Source organism: Phaeoacremonium minimum, assembly GCF_000392275.1.
Source record: "Phaeoacremonium minimum UCRPA7 unplaced genomic scaffold PA7_03_scaffold_160, whole genome shotgun sequence".
In the NCBI taxonomy this organism is placed as follows: domain Eukaryota; kingdom Fungi; phylum Ascomycota; class Sordariomycetes; order Togniniales; family Togniniaceae; genus Phaeoacremonium; species Phaeoacremonium minimum.
Window position 1 is genome coordinate 166161 of NW_006921067.1, and position 14590 is coordinate 180750.

The window sequence follows — 14590 nt, forward strand, 5'->3', positions numbered from 1 at the left end:
ATCACGAATTGGAAGACTTGTGATTGGCCGGGAGGCGGCAGGCGTCCCGAGTCGTCTCCAAACCCAAGCTTTCCGCACTCCAAATTCACAGGCGGCCGATTGAGACTGCCTTTTTACTTGCCGGACAAGGAGCCTCACTGGGATCGTCTGATCATCGAACTCGCCGACGCAGACTCGAGCAAGAATCGACGACCATGGCATCGACTATGGCTATGAGAAGACTGGCTGCAGGCCCGGCGGTGAGTCAATTATCTCCCCCAAAGGTCAATTGGCGATTGATTGCCAGGGAGCCTTTTTTTTCGTTTTCGTGTTGTTTCTGCCAGAAATGGGGGATCATGCATGACACCTTCGAGGCCTGACCTTTGCTGACAATGGCCTTGTATAGTTCTCACGCCTATCGAAGAGCCAAACGAGGGCTTTTTCCTCAACGCGACCAGCAGGTAGGACAGAGTCTCAAAGCCAAGGCATGTGAGGTGGTACTAATATGGACGACGTACAGCTCGAATTATCGCAAACCAGCCTCTACGAGCCAAGGAGGCGTCACCGTTTCTAAGCACCAAATATCCCGTCATTGTACGTCCTCCAAAGCAATTGGATACCTTATCTGGCGAAACATTTTGTCGATTAACCCCTTGTCTAGGACCACGAGTACGATGCGCTCGTCGTTGGTGCCGGTGGCTCCGGTCTGCGAGCAGCCTTCGGTCTTGCTGAGGCCGGCTTCAACACTGCCTGTATATCGAAGCTCTTCCCTACCCGATCTCACACAGTCGCCGCTCAGGGTGGTATCAATGCCGCCCTCGGAAACATGCACGAGGACGACTGGAGATGGCACATGTACGATACTGTGAAGGGTTCCGACTGGCTTGGTGATCAGGATGCTATTCACTACATGACACGTGAGGCTCCGGCTTCTATTGTTGAGCTGGAGAACTACGGTTGCCCGTTCTCCCGAACTGAGGACGGCAAGATGTGAGTTTGCGCGGTGCTCTACTGCTTCTTGCGAAAGCTGACAAATATCTTAGCTACCAGCGAGCTTTCGGTGGTCAATCCCAGAAGTTCGGTAAGGGTGGCCAGGCATACAGATGTTGCGCCGCCGCCGATCGAACGGGACACGCCCTTCTGCACACACTCTACGGTCAATCTCTGCGACACAACACCAACTACTTTATTGAGTTCTTCGCCATAGATCTAATCATGGAGGACGGCGAGTGCCGCGGTGTCCTGGCGTACAACCAGGAAGACGGAACCCTGCACCGATTCTTGGCCCAAAATACTGTCTTGGCTACTGGTGGCTACGGTCGTGCCTACTTCAGCTGCACTTCCGCGCACACTTGCACGGGTGACGGTATGGCCATGGTTGCCCGTGCCGGTCTTCCCAACCAGGATCTCGAGTTCGTTCAGTTCCATCCTACTGGTATCTACGGAGCTGGCTGCCTGATCACTGAGGGTGCTCGTGGTGAGGGTGGTTACCTCCTGAACTCTGAGGGTGAGCGTTTCATGGAGCGTTATGCTCCTACTGCCAAGGATCTTGCCTCTCGTGACGTCGTTTCCCGATCCATGACCATGGAAATCCGCGACGGACGTGGTGTTGGTGCTGACAAGGACCACATCTTCCTCCAACTCAGCCATCTCCCCGCTGAGATTCTTGCTGAGCGTCTGCCTGGTATCTCTGAGACTGCTGGTATCTTCGCTGGTGTCGATGTCCGCAAGCAGCCCATCCCCGTTCTGCCCACTGTCCACTACAACATGGGTGGTATCCCGACACGATACACTGGTGAAGTCCTAACGGTTGATGAGAGCGGAAAGGACAAAGTTGTTCCGGGTCTGTTCGCTTGCGGTGAAGCCGCCTGCGTGTCCGTCCACGGTGCCAACCGTCTGGGTGCCAACTCTCTGCTTGATCTGGTCGTCTTCGGCCGTGCTGTCTCGCACACCATCCGCGATAACTTCACTCCCGGCCAGAAGCACAAGCCGATTAGCGCTGATGCTGGTGCTGATTCTATCGAGGTTCTCGACCACATCCGCACCGCAGACGGCCCTAAGAGCACAGCCGAGATCCGCTTGGCCATGCAGAAGACCATGCAGACAGACGTCAGCGTCTTCAGAACGCAGGAGAGCTTGGACGAGGGCGTCCGAAAGATCAACGAGGTCGACCAGACGTTCGCCCAGGTCGGCACCAAGGACCGCAGCATGATCTGGAACTCTGACCTTGTTGAGACCCTCGAGCTAAGGAATCTGCTCACTTGCGCGTAAGTTTATCCCTGACTGAAGTTATAATGAAATATTCTGACCACTCAACAGTACCCAAACTGCCACCGCTGCTGCTAACCGAAAGGAGTCTCGTGGTGCTCACGCCCGCGAGGACTTCCCCGACCGTGACGATGTTAACTGGATGAAGCACACCCTCACCTTCCAGAAGCAGCCTCACGGCAAGGTCGACCTGGCATACCGTGAGGTTATTGGGCACACTCTCGACGAGAACGAGTGCAAGGCCGTCCCTCCGTTCAAGCGTGTGTACTAAAAAGCCAACTCGGGGAAGGGTTTTCAAGAAGGTGGTTATCCATGCATCCCGTGTACGACAAAGTAGTCACTAGCATAGCGGGTTTTGGGACGGATGCAATTGGTGTGATGGGACCAGAGTCAAGTCGGGGTCTATGAGGACAAGAGTAAGCCCATATAAGCTGGGCCACTGGGAGGAAGAGGAGTAGTGTAACTTTTAGCACCAAATGGGATTTCGTGTATACAGGCAGAGTGCAACTAGAATTGAGAGTTAAGAGCATGTGAACATGTGTCAATGGGCTGAAATTGCATGTGAGAGTGAAGTGCTGCAGGATCGTGGCCTATGGAGCGAGGAGCGAGCATCAAGGAGCTCCAATGTTTGGGGCCGAAATATACAACTTGGGCCGAGCAAGTACTCGCGTAGAGTTGGCAATCATTGTATTGCCGTATTGTCATGGCTTCCCAGAGGCCAGTATAATACAATCTAATCTGTGACGAACCGTGATGATGACTTGATATATTCCCCCTCCATTTGGTATAAGGAGTCTCCTCTCCCTCACCACGCAACCCGTATGATTTGCCCGTCTATCTTGCTGTATCAGTCCCGAGGGGTGAAACAAAGAGCCGCCTAGGCCTTTGATGTCGGTGATTTCCTCTCGGACCCTAATATGGTAGCGGTAGCCTCGGGAACCGCCTCCGTCTGAAGAGCCGCTGGCGCAGCACCTCTCGTTTTGTCTGCTTGAGTAGATTGACCGTTTTCTCCGTTTGCCTTTTGTTGCACAGAAGTCGCTCCATGTCCTGTGTGACTACGCTCTCCTGCAAGCCAAGAGAAGAACATGGGAACATCCTTTGCAATCTGGCCCGGCACCGACATGTTCTGAATCCACCCTGGCAGAACCCCCTTTGCATCGGATGCCGTCGCCATGATCCATTCTATATTACCGTCATCCATCTTCCGCACTCGCTCGATGCTCACATACGCGCCTAGCACGACGCCCTTCTCCTTTGCAATCTCCGCCTGTGGCGCAGTCTTCCAGTCGGCAATAGGCACGCTGACCACAAGGAACTCTTTCTTCTCGTCCTCCGGCAGCGCCGCGCACGTGAACTGTAGTACGGTGAACACGCGGTTGTTCAGCGGCGGCGGGATCTTGTGCTTGACCTCGAGCAGCTTCATCGCGAAGCGGCCCCACGTCAGCCCGCCGTCGGCGACCTCGACGCCCTCGCAGTCCCAGCCCATGGCCTCGCGGTGCGCCAGCACCGTCGGCGTGAAGGCGTCCTCCGTCTCGGCGTGCCGGTCGCGGATGCAGTCGACGAACTCGGCCCAGCTGGCGGTGCCCTCGGCGGGCGCGTCCGCGTGCACGCTCCGGCGCAGCACCCACGTCTCGCCGCCGCCCGCGACCCGGTCCGCCGCCGGGCAGTTCGGCATGCTGCCCTCGAGGCCGCCGCGCGCCGCGATCCGCTGCAGGATCTCCTTGGTGACGTGCCGCTTCCACAGGTCGACCTTGGCGGCCGAGCCGGCCAGCTTCTTGGAGCCGCCCGCGTGCCAGGGGTAGTCGATGCCGCCGTACCGCTGGACGCCGGAGCGCGGCGACATCGAGTCCAGGAACGGGTCGGCCTCGCTCAGCAGCGATAGGAAGAACGCCGCCAGGCCGTCCGGTGTTGTCTCCGTGGTCGGGGGCAGCTGCGCGTGCGTGATGCCCCAGAGCCGTACCCAGGGCCCGAGGTGCTCCCAATTCTGGGGCTGGAACCCGGGTAGCGGAGCAGGCATCTTTGACAGGTCCGTATATATATTTCCGAGATGCCAAGACTGTAGCGAATAGTGTATTGAAGTTATTATTGTTGCTGTTGGGCCGCAGAGGATGGATGTAAGTGAGCTCCCTATCAAAATAATGGTAATACAACATATGCCTCGTGATCAAGCGCGGTCAATCCGGCCATCTACAAGCTGAAGTTTGCGAATACACAGTCCAGCTGCCATTGCTCTTGCGGCAAGAACGCGCTGTTTGAGAGCACGTATGAGGGTGAAAGTAAGCAGGGGAAGGAGGGACCGAGGATGGTGATGTTTCAAGCTGCGTCATCCATGCGGTGATTGGGTGCTGTAATCTGAAGAGCCGCAGCCTCCCCACGAAGCTTAATTCCTTCTCCAAGAAATCTAGCGAGAGTTCCTGTATCTTTGTACAAACGCCCACCACAGTCTGGAGCCCTCAAAAATGCGTAATAAAATCGGCGTATTCGGTTACGACATGTAAAGGGGTGGGGGAAGTTCCCATGACCAGAGCAGTCAGCAAATCACTGAAGCAAGCGCTTTCTAAGATCATGTCCCACTTATCAAAGTGCTCTAAAGACTCTATCATTACATGTCGTTTATTAAAAATTAAGTACTCTTACTTCCCAAAGCCCGCTGACTCCGAAGCCTGTTTTCCCGAGTCTGTCGAGCTGGCTATGTACCAGGTCTAAGTCTATATACATGGTTTTCTTGCTGCGAAGCTGGTCATCAATGCATCTAAGCCTTCTCCCGTCTTTCCCAGTAGATGGGGCAAGGTTCCAATGGACGCGAGAAGAGTGAGGCGTAATCGGTACCAATGGTCTTGCCAACGGAGCCGTCCACGTTCCTGAACTTGAAATTGCGCACAATGTTGGCAGTGATGGTCTGGAGCTGGACATTGGCAAAGTGCTCGCCAATGCATCGATGGCGGCCGGCACCGAAAGGCAGGTATGGCGATGATGCGCCCTTGCTGACCAGTCCGTAACCGTAATCGATCTTCTCCTCCTCCTCAACTTGGACGTTGCGGACGATGCTGGGAGCATTTGGCGAGTCCGCCTCCCATCTGTGGGGATCCCACATATCCGGGTTCGGGAAGTGGCGGTCGTCCGAGGCACTGACTCCTGGGGCAGCTAGAAGAGTGTGACTCGTCGGGATAACATATTTGGTACCGGGTACAGGCATCGGCGACTTTACAGCTCGCATAATCGAGTGGATGGGGGCATGGAGTCTAAGCGTCTCCTTGATGATGGCCTGGTTGAGAGGCAACTTGGCGAGGTCTTCCAGAGTCAGAGGTGGCAGATCAGAGCCAAGTTCCCGAACTTGCTCCTGGTACAGCTCCTCCATGATATCAGGTCGCGATGCAAGGCGTAGCATGATCCAGGCACTCGTAGATGAAGAGGAGTGCTGGCCAGCCATCAAAAGAGCAATCATCATGTGGGCGATCTCGTGGTCGGGAACCTTGGTGCCGTTCTTGTAGGTGGCGTTCATCAAGTGAGACATGATATCCTGGCCGACAGCAATCTGACCGTTGGCGCGACGCGCCTTGATGGTGTCCATGTAGATCTTAGCCACAGTCCTTTGCGCATGGTCACGCTTGTTGTTCCAGGGGAGAGGAGCCCAATGCAGCATGAAGTTGATGGGGGTGAAGCCCATGTCCAGGTCATGGTAGAGGTCGGCGAGCGTCTCGTCAAACTGAACTCGAATATCCTTGCCCTGGAGCGCGTGCGAGGCGGTGAAGATGGTGATCTGCGCCATCTTCGGTGCAATGTTGACAACACCGGATTGGCCCTTGAAGTCAGGGTTCTTCTTGAAGTACTGGTTGACCTCGTCGGAGATGATGGGGACGTATGAGCGGAAAGCCTCGGTGGTGAGTGCAACCTTCATGAACTAAAACAAAAGGTCAGAACAGCTACGACAAGAGCTTGGGTGAGTGATAGGACAAACCTTCTTCTGCTCCATGAGCTTGGCATTGGGGCAATCGTATACCACGTCCTTGCCAAAGACAGGGGTGGTCAGGACGGTGTAAATATCCTCAGCACACACATCCTTGAGCTTGCCGTTCAGAATGAACTCGTTGCCCTGGGTTCCAACATAGACAGTGGTCTTCTTTCCCAGGAGAATGAAGGTAAAGACGTCGCCATACTATAAATTGCACATTAGCTGTTTGCGTAGGCGATTGTGTGAATCTAGTGACTCAATCATACTCTTTCTTGGTTGGCCTTGAAAAAGCGCGGAGGATCCATGCCGTAGGTGATTGTGCTCCCCACGAAGGGGAACCAATGGAAAACCATGGGCGGCTCATTGGGATTCTTGAACAGAAGCTGTGACAGGACATTGAGGACTACCGAGAGGAAGATGACGCCAAACACCACAACGCCGACCTGTGAGGCAGGTCCCAGCTGGGAGAACTGCTGGGACAAGGGTCCCGCGAGGTCTTGAAGAAGACCCATCGGTAGAAAGAAGGGAGGGAAATAGATAGAAGAACTGCGAGTTGAGAAGCAGCCAAATCGACACTGGAACCGCGTGCGCAAGGAGAGGGACTGCAGCGGGAAGTCAATTGAGAGGGGGACGAGGCGAGATCCGGTCTAGATAAAAGGAGCGAAGGCGATGAACAGAAAGAATGTCGCGAAGGCGGTCTACGTAGAAACGCAGCAAAACTGCAGCACACACCCAAAGAACGGCAATTTCCCTGGTCGGGCGGCCCATTTTTCCTGTTGAATTTCGAAGTCGAACCCCACGAAGAAGGCGCCTGGGCCCAATCAGCGCGGCGCTTCGTATTCGGGTTGGAGATGGTACCTGGCCCGCCCGTTGACACGCCTAACAATCATGCCATCCGCCGCCGATTTCAGCGCCATTTGGTAAATGAGACTGCTCTTGCCCACGACAACGACTCCTCTATGGAACCATACATGCGCTTTTTCCTCCGCGGCGGCAGCCGGTTCAGAGCACATTCGAGCCCGCCGAATTGTCATCCCTCCGCTGAGATTCGCCGGGTGCAAACGGCGGTGCAATTGACTGACAACCCGCCTGCCGAGAGGTAGGGGGTACTTCAGTACTTTCAACGGATAAGAGTACGAGGTAGTCTTGCGCATCTCGCTCAGACTTGGCATTCAACACAACATACATCATCATCTCTCATGCGATTCGTCGCGGCTTTGCTGCTGTGCCTGGCACCATGAACTGCCCAATCCGGTCCCATCCAGTCGGTATTTGTCAATTGCACATGTTTTCCTCCAAGGTGATGACTTGAAAATATTACTTGGGAGACCTCCCGTCGATTTTTCTGGAGTATGTCTCCGGTATCAGTCTTTATCGCCTCCCGGGATATGTAACACGAATACGAGCCGCCGCATGTGAAAGCCAGCATCAGCATTATCCCTTTCCACCTCTTAGATGCTTAGTATTTGCAACTGCTCGTCCACTACATTTACTGGTTCTAGTGTCCCTTCATATTCAATCCTGGCTTTTAAGGCTGTTCCTCATTTTTGATCAATTACTTCAGTAAATAGACGGCTATAGCGAGTGTTTTGTGTTCCGCGATCCTTGTGTAATTATCTTCATATTGAGATGCGAGGAATCTCAGTGTCAAGATGGACTTGACATCTTGTTTCTCAAGTTGGTCAGCAACAACACCAAGATCATGATCGAAGCAGTGAAATAATTACAACTTTGAAAAATTTGGTATATCCCCGTCTACCTGATAAAAAGACTGGTAATCAAGACAGAGATGACGCCAAGTGACGGTGGTAACAAGTTCCCGCTGTCGTTCTAGTTAAAGATTTATTAGCCAAGCTTTCAATTTCGAGAATAGAAACCTTTTCAATCACTTACACCTGAAGCCGACGTCGATGAGTCGCTACCGCTCCCCATGGCGGACGGCGTCGCCTTCACAGTCGGCGTCCCCGTCACCACCGCGATGGGCGTGCAGTTCAAATCATACTCGTCCCCATTGACAAAGCTCGCCTTCCTCCCGTCCTGACCGCTCAGCTCCACGAGCGTATCCTTGCCCGGGCTATATATAGGCCAGCCATAGTCAACAAGTCCGCTCTGGGGATCCCGTGCGAACGCTGCCCACGCACCCCTGAGATACGCTGCAAAGTCTTTCTCTTCTGTCGTGTCTGCATCGCCGGACAGTCTCGAGTTGCCAAAGAGGATCACGTTCTGGCTGCCGTGCCACGCACCGCTGTATCCGTTCGTGCTGAGATGCGTGTTGGGGAACGCAGCCGAGAAACGATATCGCCATGTCGGCTGGTCCGCGTTGAGACTCCAATTGGCACGTAATGCGACGGGACACCTTGGACTTATAGTCAGCCTATTGCACAGCTCTGTCTCACGCCGTAACCTACGTAAATATGGCGTTGGTGACGCCCGCCCAGAATGAGCCGCCAAACGTCTTGCCCTTCAGCGCAGACGTGACCTCGAACAGCTCCGCCTCGGCGTCATTGCTCCCAATGAGCAGAGGCAGCTTGGCCGGCGTCCGGTCCGAGTAGTCCGCAAAGACGAGCGTGTCGTCGACCGTGGCGGTGAACGAGGACTGCACCGCCGAGAAGCCCGTCACGGGCGGGATCGCCGCCATCACCTCGCCCGTCGACTTCCCGCGCATGCACGCCAGCACGTCGTCCACGCCCGCCGAGCTGCCCCCGCAACCGAGCGTCTTGCTCACCTCGAACCACTTCTCTGCCGCGGCCTGAGATGTTATGGCGCCGAAGGCTGTGACTGTGCCCGAGGCCGGGATGAACGAGGAGGCGATGGGCTCGTCGACGTGGGCATATGAGTGATAGTCGGCACTCGCGGCTCCGGCCGACGAGCCAAACAGTGTGATGCGGGAAGGGTCGCCGCCGAAGGCCTTGACATTGTCGCGGACCCATTCGACCGCCAGGCGCTGGTCGAGGAGGCCCAGATTATATGGCACCTTGTCCGTGTTGGTATGGCCCGGAAAGCCGAAAATGCTGAGACGGTAGCTGTGATGTGTCAGTACATCCAAGCCATATGTATCAAGTGTTGGCCTTAGTATTGAACTCCATTGTCTGAAGGTGCCTACTTGAAAGTCACAAACACAACATCCTGCTCATCCGCAAAGACTGCTCCCGACTCGAAGGGGTTCGTGCAGGCTCCTGAGCTAAACCCGCCACCATGTATGAAGACAATCACCGGCTTCGAGGCATCGCCTGTCTGCGGCTTCGTCCAGACGTTCGCCGTCAGGCAGTCCTCAGAGAAAGTGTCGTTCGGCGCGCCTTGGAGGCCGAGAATCGCGGCGCCCACGTTCGTCACATTCGCAAAGGCCTTGTTCGTAGCATTGAGGACGTTTCCGCCTAGCCGTGGGCACGTGTTGCCCTGTGGTCACATTGATGGTCAGTATGGAAAGAGGCGACTGCCCGAATGTTTCAGGGGAGACGAGTCGCCACTTACGAAGTCTGACGCATTGAAGGAAGCCGTGCTGGAGTACCGTACGGGGGCTGCCCAGCGGAGGCTATCCACCGGTGCTTGCGCAAAGGGGATTCCGAGATACTCAGAGACGTCCGGCGCCCACTCTGATGGATGGCCAAGCAGCAGACCACTTGTGGTATTTACGGTCTGCCCAACTGTCCAGGTCTTAGCAGCCAAGGCCAAGGGCAGCTGTGCCAGATGTGCCAGAGAGAACAACGAGATGCCCATGACAATGATTTTACGAACTACACCGGGAAAAATCAGACAGACGAGAAATAGAAGAGTGCTTCCCAGATTCCCTTCGAGGTCTTGGCCCCTTTATGACATACTCACAAGAGCTCCGGCGCGGGTCGACCCCGGGTTTTCCGTCTCATAGCGTGTCTACCGTTTCCTCAGAAATTAACGAACCTGGGGAATGGTAGCCGAGATCTCAAGAAATGCCATCCCCTTTTCCAGATCTGTGAAGGCCTGGCTTGCATCCAGTGCGGGTGGTGGGAAAGGGCTCGTAATCTATACCCAATGCAGACGGCGCACTATAGAACATCCAATCACAGCATCCCAGTCGTCCCGTTTAGGCAAGGCGGCGCACCTCCCCCAGAATTGCCTGGGAAGACCTCACTCACGTAGAACAACGATGGCCTCCAGGCCTAATGAATCGTTCTTATCATTTTAATATTAAGGCGAAGACTCAGCAGCGGGGTAGGTTGACATCATATGCAAGCCATTCCTCGGCATAGACAATATTCACGAGAACAGACCCAGTTATTAGCACTTGTAAAGAGCTCATTCATGTTGTGATCAGCAACGATTGTGGTATTATCTCTCGACCGCCCATTGAGCGAACGTAATGTGAGCCAGTATATCTCTGGCATATACATGCATGCATGCGAATGATCTTTCTGTACATAGTGAAACTTTTTCTGCGTCTTGGTATCATGGTTTCGCCCCTTCCCCTGTTCAAATGCTGTTCACACAAACCCTCAACGCCGTTTTCGATGCAAATATGTGAATGGTAATCCAGTATTATTTCTATCCTGTCCTGTACGATGCCAAGCGTGGCCTAGCCAACCTGGTGATCCGATCACCAGGCAACGCCGGACCACTCCAAATGTCCGTCAACATTGACCCAATTGCCATGGTGGATGGCGCGCTCCCAGCCCATCATGACGCCGAGCAGCCGGCAGCCCATGGCGCTTACTGTACATATCACCACGTCGCTCAGATCAGCCAGGACCGCGAGGTCCATCATGTAGGCTCGCCCGACCAAGCTCCGCAGCCGCACGGTCTCAGACGAAGGAACATTCTTCGCCTCGGGAGATTTGTTAGCGCTGACTGCGCTCTCGCTGGACAAGCCCAGGTTCCAAAACATGGCAGCGAAGAAGCCACCTTCCCAACCAAAGGTCTCGTCGACATATTTGTGCATAACAGATCTGTCGGGGTTGACCTGCTGAATGGTGGTCTTGCTAGCAAGCCTTATGAGCTCCTGTGCTGGCGTCGCGCCGCGGAACTCCTCAGAATCGAAGACCATGGGGTCGTCAGATGCGAGGACGAGGAGAGAGTGGTCCTTTGCCACCTTGTCTTCGCCTCTATGGGCGCCGCGCAGCTCAAAGGTGGTGTTCAGAATCTCGCGCGCTCGCTCAGTATAAATGTTTGTGGGAATGTATGACCCGTGGTACTGGTATTCCGACGGGTGGAGATCTCCATGACGGACATGTACGCCGACGATTACTCCATTGTGAGCATGCCCCTCGGCGGCCTGGGTTTTCGCCTTGTGTTCTTGGACACGATTGACAACGTATTCACGATCCATCTGGTTGAGATGAAACAAGGCTTTGTAGCCTTGATGAGCGAGCTCGAACATGGCCTTCTGGTTTGAGTGGATATCATCATCCGACTCGCCAAACATATCGCCGAAGACAGTTTTAGTGTTTGCCGATGAGACCACCAGATGGCGGGCCTGCCGGGGACACAACAGCATCTCATGATGAGGCGGCGGCCGGCACGCTGGGACGGGAGGCGGGTCGAATATCGCGCTGTACTCTCCGTAGGCCCACCGGGTGTCGTCCACGAAGAATGCGCGGCCCTCCTTTTGGGCTAGGCCGTACGCCATCCACAAGGTCATCAACGTCCTCCCGAAGCCGGCATCTGCCGACTCCAACACGTACGTGAGACTCTTCTGGCAAACAGGCTTCTCGCCCATAGCAGCTTGAGCTTTTTCTGGCTTGCCAGACAGGAACCCCTTCTCCTCCGCCTCCTGGACGTCCAAAAAGTAGCGATCCTTGTGCTCGCTGCCAACAAGGCTGATGTCGGATATGCTGTGGCCGTTGTGATGCAGAGCGTCTACTCTCTGAGAGACCTCTCCGCATTTTGCCACAACGTCGGCTGACTCCTCCAGGCTCAGCGGGAAGCCGTAAGTGGGCGGGATAGACACGGTCCATTTGGCCCTCCCTCGCTTGTCAGTGATGACAATCGGGGTAGGAAAGTCCGGCAGGTCATCTTGCGCCACCATCTCATACTCATCGTGAGGATGGCTGGCCCAGCCCATGATAGGGACAACATGACCCTGCCGGACGAAGGACACGGCGAGATAGAATAGTAGAAGAACCCCACATAGCCAGAAGACGAAGCGGAACACGCGACTGGGGCGCGGAGTGTTGGAAGGTTTCCTGGGCCTTGGCACGAGCTGGGGCAGGCCGGGAGAAGGCGGTGGTGAGGCGAAGATGAGATGGTTAAAGCCGAAGCGTGACGAGGTTGAGGAGAGAGGACCACCGTCCTTAGTGTATGATGCTGCCCTCCTCAGGTTGATCCGCGGCGGCGAGACAATCATCTTGGAGTGCGAAGTGCGACTGAGGTCAAGAGTGGGCGGCATCTTGACCTGTTTCTCGTTGTGTGGGAAAGTGAAAATGCAGGTATGTATGTACTAAAGGAGTGTGTATGTGTATTGTGTGTGTATATTGAAAGGAGTGATGGTGGTGGGCGCCAGCCAAGGCCAAGGACACTTTGGTGACAGTGTCACATCCCAAGTCAATGGGACGACTGAAGTTGTTTCTAATCCCGAAGAGAAGATCTCGAGAAATAGAGATTTCTTCCTCGAAAAAACGAGGTTGTGTAGAGTTTTCCACACAGTCGCCCTGAGTCCTGACGAGGCAAGACAGGTGAAGTCCGGTCCAGTCCAGTCCAGTCAAGTCAAGACAGCCCGCGCCGTTGGGGACCGAAGTCAGTCATATGCTTAAAACTAAGTAGAAAAGGCTCTACTGTCACGTAATAAGAGTCTGAGAAGCTGGACCAGCCGAGGAAGGGAAGGAGAGGCAAGCCGCTAAGGTGTGATTAACGATGCGAATCTCACAGCCGGAGCCTGTCAGAGGCAGGCGGTTGTGCGCATCGCAATCGATAATCCGCTATGCAAAGGGTAAGAAGGGTGAGAAGGGCCCTTTTGGGGCCTGACCGCCGCTGAGGTTAGGAGCACTTAAGAGGGTCTGTCTCTCTGATCGCTTCCCAAAGGAGCTGTACAGGACGTCATTCGCCCACTTTCAGTGCCCCTCTTCCGCCCAGTCCGTCCTGTCAACGGGCCCGGTCCACTGGTCAGATCCTGACAAGATCCAGGAACGGCAAAAGAAGGTGCGGCGTCCCCTATTTTCTCGCTTGGGATGGTCGACGATCCCCAATCCCCAGGTGGGCCGGCCGGCCGTATGAGTGAGCACCGAGTGGCAGGCACAGCACAGCTCAGCACAGCACAGCTCAGCACATCACAGCGCAGCGTCGTGCAAGGTGGAAGGGAAGGGAAAAAAACCCGGCGATAGAGCACCCAAGGGAAACGCGGGGGATAACGGCCAAAGTTATTCAAATGGGCTGTCGCATGGCAGCGTGTTAGCGACGATCCACCAGGATACCTGCAAGGGCCCCGACCAGGGTGAGAATCAAGGGGTTTTTCGGGGTCTCGTGGACTCGAGCAAGATGAGCTTTCAATTTGCAACAGGCCGTCTCTCCACCATCGCTGACTTGAGCATGGGCAGGCTGGCACTGGCTCGCGGAGTCTGAGGGCACTTCTGCTCAACCACCGGCTCGCTCAACGGTGACACAGTGACGACTCGCCCTCCTGGTCGAGTATGAGTCGTAAGAGGCAATCGTCAGTAGTTTGAAAGAGATGCTGTGCTCAAGAGCAAGGACCCGTCTGTTCAGTTGAGGAACGCAAACAGAGGCAAAATGAGAGGGAGACGAGCTTCAAGGAAACTCAAGCAGCATGGCACAACGGGAACTGACTGGTCGTTGGGCGGCGATCATATATGCCGGGGGTCACAGAATAAGAGATACAGGAAAACGGGAGCAGCTGTGTCAGTCTTGTACACGCACAGGCGCTCTGCAAATGCCATTGGGTTTGTCAGTGGGAGGCCGGAGGGCGGTCAGATGGCACACGCATGAACGAGACAGAGCATCAGCAGCACCTGGGCCATTCTGTTCCACAAACGCACATCATGATGACTACGAGCAATGACGATGATGATAGAGGGGAACGAGGGGCAAGAGAAGAGACGAGAGACAACGCGGGATCGCATCGCATCACATCGCAGGGTCGCAGGGTCGCAGAGCTAATTCCAGTCCCCGCGGTCCCCGCAAAGCCGCCCCTTTTCCTGTTGGAATATCTGTCCCTGATGAGAAGGTAGGAAGGTAGTGGCAAGTATCCTGCGGAGCGTACGATGGTGGTGGTACCATTGTAAAGTGGGCGTCTTTCTACCTCGACCTTAACGGCCCGTGACGGACGACGCGAGTTGGGACCAACCAACCCAACACAGAAGGCGGCGCCTTTGGCTTGCCCGGCCCAAGGATCTCGCACGCCTCATCTGACGCCGTGACTGGCTCGCAAGTTCTCGAAGGCCCGAAAAGCGCATGCTTTCCTGCAGGGCG

The 14590-nt window shown here is 55.1% G+C and overlaps 5 protein-coding genes across 5 annotated transcripts; 1 reads left to right on the top strand and 4 right to left on the bottom strand.

Moving 5' to 3' along the window:
* Nucleotides 1-206: 206 nt before the first annotated feature.
* On the top strand, nt 207-2518 carry UCRPA7_2410 (putative succinate dehydrogenase flavoprotein subunit protein; the record flags this gene model as incomplete). Its single annotated transcript, XM_007914978.1, has 5 exons — nt 207-239; nt 520-573; nt 641-969; nt 1023-2246; nt 2299-2518. The coding sequence occupies 5 exons, from the start codon at nt 207-209 to the stop codon at nt 2516-2518; spliced, it is 1860 nt and encodes a 619-aa protein (XP_007913169.1).
* A 606-nt stretch (nt 2519-3124) lies between these two features.
* On the bottom strand, nt 3125-4264 carry UCRPA7_2411 (hypothetical protein; the record flags this gene model as incomplete). Its single annotated transcript, XM_007915000.1, has 1 exon — nt 3125-4264. One exon carries the CDS (start codon nt 4262-4264, stop codon nt 3125-3127), a length of 1140 nt encoding a protein of 379 aa, XP_007913191.1.
* A 735-nt stretch (nt 4265-4999) lies between these two features.
* On the bottom strand, nt 5000-6967 carry UCRPA7_2412 (putative cytochrome p450 51b protein; the record flags this gene model as incomplete). Its single annotated transcript, XM_007914970.1, has 4 exons — nt 5000-6148; nt 6206-6403; nt 6466-6642; nt 6932-6967. 4 exons carry the CDS (start codon nt 6965-6967, stop codon nt 5000-5002), a joined length of 1560 nt encoding a protein of 519 aa, XP_007913161.1.
* Nucleotides 6968-7954: 987 nt separating this feature from the next.
* On the bottom strand, nt 7955-9916 carry UCRPA7_2413 (putative carboxylesterase protein; the record flags this gene model as incomplete). Its single annotated transcript, XM_007914938.1, has 5 exons — nt 7955-8029; nt 8093-8555; nt 8608-9222; nt 9303-9595; nt 9671-9916. The coding sequence occupies 5 exons, from the start codon at nt 9914-9916 to the stop codon at nt 7955-7957; spliced, it is 1692 nt and encodes a 563-aa protein (XP_007913129.1).
* An 853-nt stretch (nt 9917-10769) lies between these two features.
* On the bottom strand, nt 10770-12557 carry UCRPA7_2414 (hypothetical protein; the record flags this gene model as incomplete). Its single annotated transcript, XM_007915026.1, has 1 exon — nt 10770-12557. One exon carries the CDS (start codon nt 12555-12557, stop codon nt 10770-10772), a length of 1788 nt encoding a protein of 595 aa, XP_007913217.1.
* Between the last annotated feature and the right edge of the window lie 2033 nt (nt 12558-14590).